Source organism: Nicotiana sylvestris, chromosome 8, assembly GCF_000393655.2.
Source record: "Nicotiana sylvestris chromosome 8, ASM39365v2, whole genome shotgun sequence".
Taxonomy (NCBI): Eukaryota; Viridiplantae; Streptophyta; class Magnoliopsida; order Solanales; family Solanaceae; genus Nicotiana; species Nicotiana sylvestris.
Window position 1 is genome coordinate 169,355,537 of NC_091064.1, and position 13,639 is coordinate 169,369,175.

Here is a 13,639-nt window from a genome sequence, read left to right on the forward strand (position 1 = left end):
CTATCTGTGTGCCAGATAGAGAATACATATGGATAAAGCACCGGATCACACTTAACTACCAATCTCTCAATTGGGAGGCTAAGTTTTGGCTCACTATTATCAACAGTCAGCTGTTACCCTCCAGCAATACGACCGATGTCAATCTACCACGGGCAGCAGCGATCTACTGTTTCATGGCCCACAGGGATTTTGATGTGGCCCGGCTCCTCCATGACGAGATGCTCATTAGATCACCTGAGTTGCTCAAAGGCTTCTACTTCCCTTCTCTAGTAACTAGGTTGTGCCGTCTTGCTAGAGTCCTTGAAGACCCTAGAGTTGATAGGAAATTGCCATTGAAAGCCCCGTTCCTAGTAAGAAAAATCAAAATTGGGATAGAGCCGGTGGCGAATGTCAATGAATCGGATGATGATACTGAGGCAGCTGAGATCCCACCACCTACAAGAGTTGATGAGGCGGGCCCTTCACAGCCCCGTCGTAGTACCCGCATGACAGCCCTGGAGCAGGATATGGCTGGTGTCCGCACTTCTGTCACAGACTTGGGCACCAGAGTTGAGACTCTGACCACTCAACAGGCAAAGTCGGAGAAGAAGATTATGGGATGGATTCGAGCGCTAGGACGAGCATGTCACCTCGATCTTGGCACCGTCTCTGATCAGGATTGATCTTTAGGGAAGTCCCCCTCCTTACTCTGCTCTGTATTTGTTGACATGGGGACATGCCATATTTTTAAGTATGGGGTGGGGGATGGTTGTGTTGTAAATAGATTGTGTAACCTTGCATGCTATTGCTTTAATTTTGTTATTTTATTTTTGATGGATTAGTAGGGTAGGACCATGTAATTAACTTCGACTTGGCCCAACGACGGACACCTTTCGACAGGTCTCTTGAGGGACATAAGTCGAACAACAAAATATATATATAAGGACTCTTCCTAATGATGGATATTTGAGACAGTTCTTGAGGGAAGTTAGTCTAGAGAAAATGCCAAAAAGATTTTTTATTTTATTTTTAGGTAGTGTAGTAACTCCCCCTTGGTTTTTCTTTGGGCCACGGTTCTTTTCTAACGGTTTAGCTTGAACCGGGTGTAGGTAATTTTTGTTTATTTTGTTTTTAGTTTTATTTAGCATTGATGGGCTACGAGATGAATAAAAGAGAATCCTTTAGCGTTAGTACACCTGAACACAATCGACACTAGAGTGTAGCGCCTAGTCTCAATGGTTGACTCTTGCTAAAAGTGCCTTAAAGTTGTATGTTTGTAGCTGACTTGAACACTCAAAAGAGATTGTCTTGACAAATCACTCCGGGGTGAATCATGTGCCATGTGTGTGTGAGCTATACCGTATTCTATGCTTTATATTTGATGCCTAGAACTTGCCCTGTATGTTTGCAAAGCGAAATAGTAGCTTTATTCAATCTTAGAAGTGATATAGGCATTTTTTGTTAAGCCAGATATATATAACGTAAACCCACCTGAATGTAATATATCTTAGTTAACCCCGTAAGCCTATAAGCCTGTTTCTTTGGCAACCACATTGTGAACCTTACCCAATGGTTTGAATAGCCTTCTGTTTGAACCCTTTTACCTCCCATGAGCACTTGAATGGCCTTGACATATGTAAAAGTTAAAGTGTGGGGTGGTGGTTTGGTTTTGAGTGGAGCAAATGAAATAGAGGAAAGGTGTAGTTTTGAAGAATGATGGAAGAAGCACCACGAAAAAAAAGAGAAAAAAAAATTTGTTTGTAAATAAATATAGTAGTTGATAAGTGGTAGTTTGATGCAAATGCACCTAAGGAATGGGTTGTTATAAATGAATTGTGGGGAATGTCTGGTTGACATAAGAATGATCTGGAATGTTAATGTGTTGTGTATTAAAAGTGCTTAGGGAGGCCAGTCACTATATCCAAATATATCCTACCTATCCCTTAGCCTACATTACAACCAAATGAAGTCCTAATTGATCTTAGACTGGATAGGCTCGATTAGTAGAGTATTACACTACGGGCAAGCCTATGGTGCATCTTTGTGGCATGTGAATATTTTTTTGGAGAGTGAGCGTATTTTGACCATCTGAGTTCCTAATTGTTTTTAATCATATTGATTGTGGAACTACTCTCTTGTGTGGTATGAGGGCATGTGATTCACAAAGGAAAGGTAAGTCTTGACTCTTGTATAGAGTAGTTTTAGTAAGTGCGAATATTGCATGGTACGAGAGATTCGACTGTTGAGGCAAAGGTTGTTCACTATTAGGTGCAACTTTGGTAAATTGTTCAAGGTGTGAGTCTTTAAAGGAAAAGCTTAGGGAAGGAACTTTGATAGAGTGTGGCGGATTGCTAGAGGACTAGCAACGATTTAAGTGTGAGGTGTTGATATTAGGCTATATAGATGATATTTACACCTTAATATTACCATGCTTTATTGTTGTTTTATCGGCAAATTGATAACAAAATGCTCTAATTGGTGTTCTTTTGCTTTGCAGGGAATAATCTAAGTGAGGAAGCACTACGGAGTGTTTTGGAGTCTGTAATGTGAAGAAAACGCCCAACCAAGAAGTACCCGAGCATAAAGAAAAAAAAGGACTGAGGTGAAATCCACCGCGACCGTGGTGGAACCGCAGTGGAACCGCGGTAGATCAAGTACTCGAGGCAGAATGTTCAGCGTTCACCGCGATCGAGCCGCGGTCTTGCCGCGACCGCGGTGAACTGTTCACGTACCAGAAAATTGGGGACCAAAGTGTAATTCGGGGAAAACTTGTTCCAAACCCTTATAAACTTTAGAAGCTCGCCAAGACATGTTTAAGCTTGTTTTTTGACTACTTTGGAGGCAAGAACAAGTGTGTGAAGAGTAACAAAACATTAGAGTTCTTCTATCTTCTCTTTATTATTGCAATTACCCATTATGAATAATTTAGTAGTTTTATCTTGTTTTGTCATGAGTAGCTAATTTCCTTGTATAGGGTTTTGATGGAACCTATTGAAAGATGAACTTTTTGTTATATTAATATAGTTTGCCCAGTTTAATCTCTATTTGTTTAACTATGTGCTTGTTGAAGTTAATTGACAGGATCCTCAATTAGTTGTGCCTATTTAGTGTGCATAACTCGGGAGAGAATGCATATTTAGGTAATTGTTGAACAACACCACTCTCAAAGTATATGAGGGATCAATAATCGAGGGTTTAAAGGTGGGATTAGGGATAACGAAGCCTTGGGTGCAATCTAAAGTGAGCTGTAAGAAATAAAGCCAGCTAGCGTAACTCGGGAGAGTGCGTTTAGTAAATTGTCGTGATTACTCGGGAGAGATTTACGGTAATAAGAGTGCTCATGATTGATAGAGACTATTCGGTGAATCTATGTGAAACATAACCGGAAGGGATTTCATCAATAGGGGAAATCATAACCTTAGATCCTTCTCTTAATTGTTTAGAACTTAATCATAGTTAGTTTCCAGTTGCTTATTTACATTCATTCTTAGTTAGTAGAAACATCATCAATTGCTATTCACAATGTTTGGGAAGTTGATTCCGAAGAATTTAGTAAGTCTAACAAGAGTAATTGATAGGTTAATTCCTTGTGGGTTCGACTCTGGGCTAAATACTCAGATTATATTTGCAACGTCCGCGTGTCCTTTTTATAAGGCATAGTTGGGCGTGATCATAAAACATGCCAAGTCACATTAAAAGGCTAATGAAATCGCGCCACGTGTGCAAGTGACATGTTCTGGCCAATCAAATGCGGCATTGTCACACTTCAATTTGATTGGTAGGAAAGAGTTTGTTCTTATCATAACTCTTCCCTTCCACAACTATACATATGGGTCTTCATAACCTAGAAAAGACACAAGAAGTTTCAAGCTTCAAGAAAGAACGAGCTCGTGGATCAAACACTGCAAATTCCTCCACAAGTTTCAAGCTTCAAGCAATCAAGTTCAAGCTCAAGAATGAAGAATATATTAAGTTCAAGCTCAAGATCGAAGAACAAATCAAGGTCAAGTTCAAGCAATCAAGTTAAAGCTCAAGAACAAGATCATCGTTCGTGGCAATAACTACATATTCAAGATCAAGCTCAAAGACCCTTAAATTTCTTTACTATTAAAAGAATAATCATAGGATTCATAAAGATTGTACACTCATAATATTTGAAATTAAATACTACGATTGTTATAATATTTTCGGTCTTGATTTTATTTTCTTGATGCAAATTTATTGTCTACATAAACCTTAAACAGTTGGGTATAAACTTCAAGCAATTGTCATGAACTTTAGACATGGGGTATGAACTTTAGACATTTGAATATGAACTTCATATTTTTTGGTATAAACTTTAGTCATATGAAATTGAACTTCAGATATATGGATGTGAACTCCATACAGGATATTAACGTTGGATATTAAATTCAAATATTTGGGTATAAAATCCAGATATACAAATATGAAGTTTAGATATTTGTGTATGGACTTCATTACATTTGTATTTGAATTTAAAGCTTAGCAATCCCAGCTTGCCTGACTCCAAATTCACACCATTCGCCTCTATATTCAATTATATAATTTATCAATTAATTAAGAGATTGAATCTTTTTAATGTGACATTAATTTCTCTTAGTTGAAACAATAACAAAGTAATTGTCATTCTTACCAAATTGTAATAAAACTGCATCTTACCATATTACTAGTAATTCTATATTGCTCTAGTAAGCTAAAAATTTAGTATGAGGAAAACTTTTTTGCCGTTACATGATTTATTTTTTCTAAAACATTTTTACAATTACATGGTTTCTTTTTCATTTTCTTTTCAAGGGTTAGTGGCATATTTTTCTTTAAAAATATGGAGTTGGTGCTATTTAATTTATTTTTCCACTTTCCATCTAATATAATGGAGCAATTGCAGCTATACCCATTTTTTGGGTGATGTATTAACTTATACCCGCTTTGTAAAAAGAATTACAAGCGTACCCACTTTTCGCGTAACTTCAGGCATACGGGCCTGAAGTAGCAAAGACAATTACGCAAACTTCAGCATTCTAGTAGACGGGCCTAAAATAGCAAAAATTGTTGAACTAAGTGTTGGCTGAAGTTTTTGTTTTTTGTTCTCTATTTGCTGAAGTTTTTATTTGTAATTGTTGAACTTAAGCATTCTAGTAGCTGAAGTTTTGTTCTTTGTTTACCGGAGTTTTTGTTTGTAATTGCTGAACTTAAGCATTCTAGTAGCTGAAGTTTTGTTTTATATTTGTTGAACTTCAGAATTCTTAGAGCTGAAGTTTTAAAACAACAATGACAAGTTGTCATTAAGATCAAATTGCTATAATGGAATTATCAAGAAATTTGAAAAACAATAGTCCTATAAAACAAGATGTAGGTTGATGCATAACGGCAGTAGTTTCATACTATTATTTTCTGCCTCGTGATGCCAAATTCATGACTATTGTGCAGGTGGTTCTTTAAGGGGCAGATGACGGAAATATGGATCTGGTTTTGTTGATGGTATATTCCCAGTGCTAAGCCCAATTGCTCAGCAAATTCTAACTTTTGTAAAGAAGGAAAGAGATCCAGAGAGGATTTGGTCTTCCTTGGATACTCTACGTCCAACCAATGACACTTGGGATGATATAATAAATGTAGCAGTTCAACTTCGAATCAACAAATAATGGAATCTGATTATAAATTTTGTCTCTCTTCCTCCCTTTTTACATATTCTTGGCTTCTCTCATAAGGGTATACGTATCACCGTAGAAGAAGAAAAAAAACAAAGAAGGATAATAAAGAGAAAAAAGAGTGTTGAAATTGTTTAAAAAGTGAATATAAACTAAAATTTTAAAAAAATGGGTGCAATTTTTACCAATATAGTCCTAGCTTTTTTGTTTTTTTAAAAGCCAATCAAAATGGTACGAAATCAAATTCAAAAAGATGTCCGTTACAAATAGACCCCAAAACTTCCCTTTCCCCCTAATTCCCACCTCCATCAACTCTTTTTACACCTAGGGTTTTCAGGTTACCGTTAAACCCTAAACCCTTCCAAAATTCATCCAAAAATGTGCCTATCAACAACAAAGGGCTTCGAGCCCATGTTAACAGAATCAATCAATCACTTCTTGACCTCTTACAGAAATGGAAGTTCTGATTTCTCAAATTTTCAGTCCATTTTCTTTCGTTTGATACAAACAATGCCCGACCCGCCTCTTGAAATTACTTGGTTTTACTCTGCTGTAACTTTTCACACCTCAAAATCAGCTGGTTTTAGCAAAATCATTGTCGCTAAAGACTTGTTTCACTTGCTAATTTCTTGTTCGGGTCCTTGTAACGGGTCGAAAAAGATTGCTTTGCTTGCCCCTGTACTGTACGTTCTGTATGATGTAGTATGCGAGTTTTCGCGTAATGGGTTGTTCTTGAATAATGAAATTAGGGACTTAGTAGAGAAAATTGTTGGTTATATATGTATATGTTTAGGTGATCGTGAAATCTTGAACGAGTTTGATGAGGATATTCTCTGTTTTGAGGAATTGGTTGGGGTTTGGACAGTTGATCTGGTTGGGGAGTGTGCTAAATTTGACGAGAATTTAGGGGTTTTCTTTCCAATTGTGAGTGTTGAGGTTTATGAGGGTCGAAATATAAGGCGTGGGATCAGGGATTTAGCTGGGATTGTAATGTGTGAGGTGTTCTTGCTTAATTTGTCTATGAAGTTTAATATGGGGTTTGTAAATGAGGACATCCAAAATGATGCGCGAAATTGGGCAATTCAAACTCTCAAGCAGTTCCAAAATTTTGAACTTTTAGGTGAGTTCTTGCTTCTTCTTTTTTCCCCTTGAAAGAGGCCAAGTTTCATTACTTGAATATGTAGTGTAGCTTATTGTTTTTTCCCCTTACTGTTAATGTGTAATTTTTGTATAGTAACATCACCTTGCTATCCTGACCAGTCATAAAGCATAAAAAAAATTATATCAAATTATGTAACAAGATGGACAGTAATGGCAACATAGTAGCAGGTCAAGCACACCTTCTTATGGGGATTTATGAGGATAATTGTGTCATTTGGCTCACTAAAATTGATCCACTTAATATGCTTAGATTTTCTAATAACAAGAACCAAATATATTAACGTATAGAACTTTCTTTGTAATGTCTTTCAAACTTTCTGTATATATGGGTCTTTATGATATTATGTCATGTTGTCTGCATCATATGAATAATTAAATATCATTGTTCTTGTATTTTTGTTTACTGTTCAACACTAAAATCCTTTTTTTTCACCAATCAATTGAAGAACCAATTAGCTGTAGCTGTTGCTGCAATGTTGAGAACAAATCGATTAACTCACTTCTGAAAGAGAAGAAAACCATTGTGTTGAGCACAACCTTGGTAGTCCCACTTATATTTCTTTTGCTGGTAAAACTGGAACTTATGGATATAAAGTTTGATGTGCTTCTACAGCGCGAGTTAAGTTGGTTGTTTATCACTTAAGTTGAAGGAACCTTTAATATTTTTGTACTTCTGTTGTTGTGACTTGGTTGAGGTTGTTCAATATTATTGCCATTACCATTTTACTTTCTTTAGGCATTTTTGGAGTTTGGTTGATGGTTTGTGAAAAGAAGCTGCTGCATGTGAAGTAAGGTTCAGCTACTCTTGGAATTTAATTTGACATATTCTAGGTATTCTTTGAAGAGTTCATTTCCTGGAACTCCATTTACTTTGATTGCGATTTGTTTCCGAGAATGCGTTCTCTATTTAAATCTTCCATGTGCAAAATGATTTTTTTTGTTCTAATTAATCCCACCATCTAAACGCACAGTAGTCCAATTTTCTTTATCTGTGGCTGCATATTCATAAAGTTCTCTATCTACTGATGCAATATTCTTTCCATGAAATCTCAATAGTTACATGCGCTGGAATTGTACTGTTAGCTATCTATTAAGCTGTACGCACCATCGTAATAGGGTGCATTTTCAGAGGGAACTTTGTACCTGAGTGGGAAAATTAAACAGCAGAATAATGATGTTCGGGACGATACTTGGAGAAAAGCAGTTGTGTGCTTCTGGAAAACCAATCTTGACAAATGTATCATTCTTGATCTTCCAGCATCACTTATCCTGCAGATGCCATAAATAAGCATCTGTTTGAATCTTGGTGACCCAAGAGAGAGCGAGGCAGGGAGAGTATTTGAACCTCCAATTACTAGATTCCTTGGCATTTCATATGGTTTATTTTGAGCTTTTGACTGCATTGCATGATAAAACCTTAGTAAACCAGATTAGCTGCATTTTTTGCTTGCTTCGCTTAAGCCGAGGCATGTATTTGATGCTTTGCATTGACAATTTTGGACTTGATTCTTGATCGATTTGAGTTTTATTTGTAGATCTGCTTCTCAGAATTCTGTTGGAAAAAAGGCTGGCGGTCACTACCTTATTGGTACGTATTCATGACAACCTTCATTATCGCAAAGATTTAAGAGTGGATAGCATGTGCGACCGGCCCAACCACTTCCATGCTGTGCTGTACCCCCCAATCTGTTTGTATGTGTGCGTTTGATGTTTGATACTTGTTTTAAGATTATCTCTAGTCCCCTCTTATGAAAGTTTAAATATGCAGCTTAAGATTGATTTCTTTAAGGCTGACAAGTTATTTTTCTTTTTCTTTCCAATATATTTTTTGTTGCAGAGTTCTGAAGACGCAGTTATTCTACAGAAACTATTGTATGATGCTGTGATACTGGTTGATCATTCATTTCTAGGTTCTAGAAGATGGTTTCAGCTACCAGAATCCCACTTCAGGAACTTGGCTCTACTATGGTCCTTAGTAGCTGATAACGCCATACAGTTTGCTAGGTACAGAAATTGCTGCTCTAAAATTTGAAATAAGCTTGATAACTTTTTTTCTGCTAATAAATCTGGGAATTGCTGGCCCTAGGGAAATATGTGATCAAGATAGGGTGCTTGCTTATGTAAATGCTTTCTCCGAGTCTCAGCTACCCAGCAAATTACTTAAATGGGTCTCTACTCAAGCTGGAACAGAAGAGAACCTGAGTAATCCAAAATTTACGACACCCAAAGCTCTCATAAGTACGCCGTTTATCTGGTTTTGCTAGTCATTTGAATACTTTGCATCTTTTTGGTTTTGCTTTTCTACTGGCTAAGTTACATATTTTGTACTCTTCAAAATCAACAGCAAACCTACCTTGTAGATAACATCCTACTATTATACTTATTCTCCATTGCCATTTTTGTGTCTTCTAAGATATGTTGCCTATATCCACAGAATGGCTTTTTATCATGGAAGACCAAGGTCTTTGGGTGTGTGATCATGATAAACTGAAGTTCCATGCCAAAGCAGCAATTTGTAATTCATGGCCAGACTGTTTTCTCCCTGAATCTAAGCCCGAAGGATGGACCGCTAACGAGAGAGAGCATAGGGAAGGCAAATGCATTGTGGAAGATTCATTGAACAAACCATTCTCTGCTGCTTATTTTTGTACAGATAAATTGCCTACTGATGGTGATAGAAAGCGCAAAGATCGAGTGAAGGACACAGATACAAGAGGAACACCAGTCAAGCTTGTAAAGTATAATGTTCATGAAAGCCCAAAGAAAGAGAAATTTTTTCCTTTCTCTGATGAAGATATGGAAGTGATGGGATGATATAACCAAAGCATAGATTTTGTATATGTAGCAATGCCGGGGACCCTGGTGGGCACCGCTCACAATATATATACAAAATCTATGCTTTGGTTATATCATCCCATCACTTCCATATCTTCATCAGAGAAAGGAAAAAATTTCTCTTTCTTTGGGCTTTCATGAACATTATACTTTACAACTAGGAGCAGGTCTTTCCTTCATTTTGTGCCCCTTTTGGGGGATGTATGGATACACCAGAAAGCGTAGAGAGCTACTGTTGACTGTCTTAAAATGGCATATTATGTTACATATCTGTACTAGTTTCACTATGTTGTATGACCGTCAGCTCTTGCCCAAGTAATTTCACTTGGCTCAGATACTCACTTTTGATATTTTCTTGGAGTTTGCAACATCATTCGCAGAGAGTATACAACTCTTCTGAGATTGATCCGCAATTCTTCATCTGCATTAAGGCTGTATTGTGGCCCGGGACCGGCCCAGGACCGCGGGCCTAACGGGCCAAACAGGCCGGTTCAACTGGGCCTGGGCTCTAGTGGTGTAAAAGCCCGTGGTGGGCCGGTTCAAGACATTTAGCCCGTGAGCCCGGGACCGGCAGGCGGGCTTGGGCCGGTTCAACCGGGCCTAACGGGCTCCAACGGCTAATATTTTAAATAAAAAAAATTTAAAAAAAAAAAGACCAACGGTTAGATTTTTAAAATCTAGCCGTTGGCCTTCAAAATTTATCCGTTGGCCACTTTAAAAAATAGTCATTTGGCCCCCAAACTTTTTATAATTACACTTTTTTCCAATTCTCAACTATAAATACCCTCCCATTCTTTCATTTTTACTCACAAAATCATCAATCTCTCTCTAATTTTCTTCTATAATTGCTTGTTTTATTATTGCAATTTCGTGAAGAATTGTGAAGTTGGTGAATTGAAGTATTCAAGTCTTCAACGATATTCAATTTTCAAGAAGTTGTTCGTCAATTCGGTAAACGCGTTCCAACTCTTAAGTTTTAATATTATAGTTTTGTTAGTTTTATTTAGTACAATTATAATTAATATGACATTTTCCTTGAAAAATATTTTTGGTGGTAAGGGTAAGGGAAAATCTAAAATTGGTGAATCTAGTAGCCAAGCTACTACTCTTCCCCCGGCTCCCCGACCCAGACCTGTTACCCGTTCTCCTCCACCTATTATTCTTGATAGTGATAACTCTTGTTATCAATTTTTCGATAGTCAATTTTGCCATGATGTTGCACCGGGTCAACAATTAAATGAAGAAGTTATGAATGTTCTTTATCCTAATGAAACGATCTTTGAAAATGATGAGGAAAATGATGATTTAGATGAAACACAACCGGATTTAGATGATACACCTACTAGTCCTGTTAATAACCCAACTGATGTCCCGCCTGACCCTCATGTAGTAACCCCTACTTTTAATAGACAACCTTCTAAACGGCCCGAAAAGTGTTTGGCATTTTTTTACTCACTAAGAGAAAAAAATAAGGCTAAGTGTAACACTTGTGGGTCTCAACTAGTTCATAAATTTACTGGAGACCGTAGCGGTACAGGCAGTTTGACTAGACACATATTGAAACACCCTAGAGATAAAGCTAGATTTTTACAAATGAAAGCTGCGCAAGAGGGGACAAGTGTAGATAGTACGATTAGCCCTAGTACAGGTTCAAATCTAGTTCAACCGGGAATTAACACTATTACCGGTGGCATTTTATATTATGATCCAAATAAAGATCGTGAAGAATTGGCAAAAATGGTTACTGTTATGTGCTTACCCTATAGTTTTCCTTCTAACCCTCATTTTGTGCATTATATTAGAAGAGTTTTTAATCCTACTTATAAAGGATGGCCTCGCGCAACCGTAAAGAGCGATATTTATAAATATAAACATGAATATGAACAATATTTGCGCTATTTATTTACTCATATAGATTGTCGCATTGCTATTACTACTGATATTGGTAGAAGTGGTAATGACTGTGATTATCTAACTGTTACAAGTCATTGGATAGATGAGGAGTGGATAATGCAAAAGCGCATTATTGCTTATAGAATAATTAATTCACGCCACACAGGTAAGTTTATTGCTAACACAGTTGCAGATATTTGTAGATATTTTTGCATTAGAGATAAAATTATGTCGGTTTCAATGGATAATGCTTCTAGTAACACTAACGCTATAGGCTTGCTTACAACTACACTAAATCCTGCATTTAGTAATATTTTTCATGTTAGATGTATTTGTCATATTTACCATTTAATCGTCGGTGCTGGTATGAAAGTTTTAAATGTAGAAATTGAAAAGGTTAAAATGGCTCTTAATTGGCTTTTTTATTCAAACCGTAGAAGTAGACTTAGAGACTATTTTAAAAAATGTGATGAATTTGGCCTTAGAGAAAGAAAGGTTCCTAAACCTTGTCCGACTAGATGGAATTACATGTATGAAAGTTTAGTTGTTGCATATGAATATAGGAACCCAATAAGCGCAACGTATAATGCTCGTGTAGGTGATGGTGATGATGATGATGATGATGATGAGCACCTTACAAATCAAGATTGGAGTAATGTTAAAATGCTTGTAGACTTTTTAGAACAATTTCATATTGCTACAAATGAATTATCTGGTCAATATTATCCTACTATTTCTAACTGTTTAGTTTATATTGCAGCACTTGTAGATTTATTTACTCAATTTTCAGAGGGTGGAGTAATTTATGAAGAAGCTATTAATTCTATAAAAGCTAAGTTTAAAAAATATTTTTCCCTATCCCCCCTATTTTTGGTGTTGCTGCATTGTTAAATCCTACAATGAAATTAGGAGGTCATCATTTTTGGTATTCAAAAATTTATAACGTTTTATCACTTTCAGCTGAGGAATTTGCTACACTTGGAGATGCAAAAGCCTCAATTAAAATAAATGCTCAAACTATTTATAATGCTTATCAACTTGCCTTAGATCAAGCTAGACCAAATGTTCCAACTCCTACTTCGTCTAGTTCGCAAGCATCTAAAAGAACTGCGGGCCTAAAAGCCCTTAGTTCTTGGACGGAGTTCAGGGGTTCTCAAGGTGATAATTTTGGTGATAGTTCACAACTAAATGAGCTTCAAGTTTATTTGTCGCAGGGACTTGAATCAGAGAATCCCGACGGCTCCTTCGATGTTTTGGAATGGTGGAAGGACAAACAAAAACACTATCCGGTTCTTTCAAGGATGGCTCGAGATATTTTAGGTGTTCAAGCTTCAACAGTGGCATCGGAGAGCGCATTTAGTCAAGCGAGGCTTCAAATCGGTGATCATAGAGCGTCTATGAGGGAGAGCTTGGAAAAATCAGTACTCTTCAGAGATTGGATCCGTTCGGAAAGAAGAAATTTTGGACTTACAGAATCACAACCGGAGATAGATGAAGCTTATGAAGAAATGCTAGCGGAACTTGCGCAGGATGCAGCTTCGCTCGGAAGCGGTGATGAACAAGCTTCTTTTTCACCACCACCAACGGAAATTCCTCCGGACCTTCAAGGATTTATGAGATTTGTTAGAGATAATACATAGACTAACATGTAACTTGTATTTTGGCACATCTTCCTTAGTTTTTTTTCCTTTTAATGGTGGTATTAGTACCTTGTTGTGCTCATTCCATTGGGGGGAGGAAGACTAAGAAAGATATTGTCATTCTTTGTTAATGTCGTAATAGTAAAATATATAAGACATTCCCTTGAATATTTCTTTGCAATTTATTTTGTGTTTAAATTTGATATAGTATATATATTATATATCTAATACATATAAACTATATATATAAGGCACTATATATATATATCTCTAATACATATAAACTATATATATATATCTAATACATACTATATACACTATATATACTATATATATTTATATAGCTATATATAAGCAATTTATATAGGTATATACATATATAGTTTACAAGAAAGTGCCTTACATAAAAAAAATTAAAAGAAATAGCCTATATATATGTGTGTGTGTATGTATATATATATA

The 13,639-nt window shown here is 36.5% G+C and overlaps 1 protein-coding gene across 1 annotated transcript; it reads left to right on the forward strand.

Annotated features, from left to right (window-relative positions):
- Positions 1 to 5,904: 5,904 nt before the first annotated feature.
- On the forward strand, positions 5,905 to 9,994 carry LOC104232597 (uncharacterized). Its single transcript, XM_009785842.2, has 5 exons — positions 5,905 to 6,768; positions 8,345 to 8,397; positions 8,647 to 8,813; positions 8,896 to 9,047; positions 9,244 to 9,994. Exons 1-5 carry the CDS (start codon positions 6,027 to 6,029, stop codon positions 9,621 to 9,623), a joined length of 1,494 nt encoding a protein of 497 aa, XP_009784144.2. The 5' UTR covers positions 5,905 to 6,026; the 3' UTR covers positions 9,624 to 9,994.
- The last annotated feature ends 3,645 nt before the right edge of the window (positions 9,995 to 13,639 follow it).

Excerpts from the sequence above, each read along its gene's own strand:
- LOC104232597 (XM_009785842.2), top strand. The coding sequence starts at position 6,027 with ATGTGCCTATCAACAACAAAGGGCTTCGAGCCCATGTTAACAGAATCA. Across the intron at positions 8,398-8,646 it reads TGGCGGTCACTACCTTATTG|AGTTCTGAAGACGCAGTTAT; the intron begins GTACGTATTCAT and ends TTTTTGTTGCAG. Across the intron at positions 8,814-8,895 it reads AACGCCATACAGTTTGCTAG|GGAAATATGTGATCAAGATA; the intron begins GTACAGAAATTG and ends TGCTGGCCCTAG.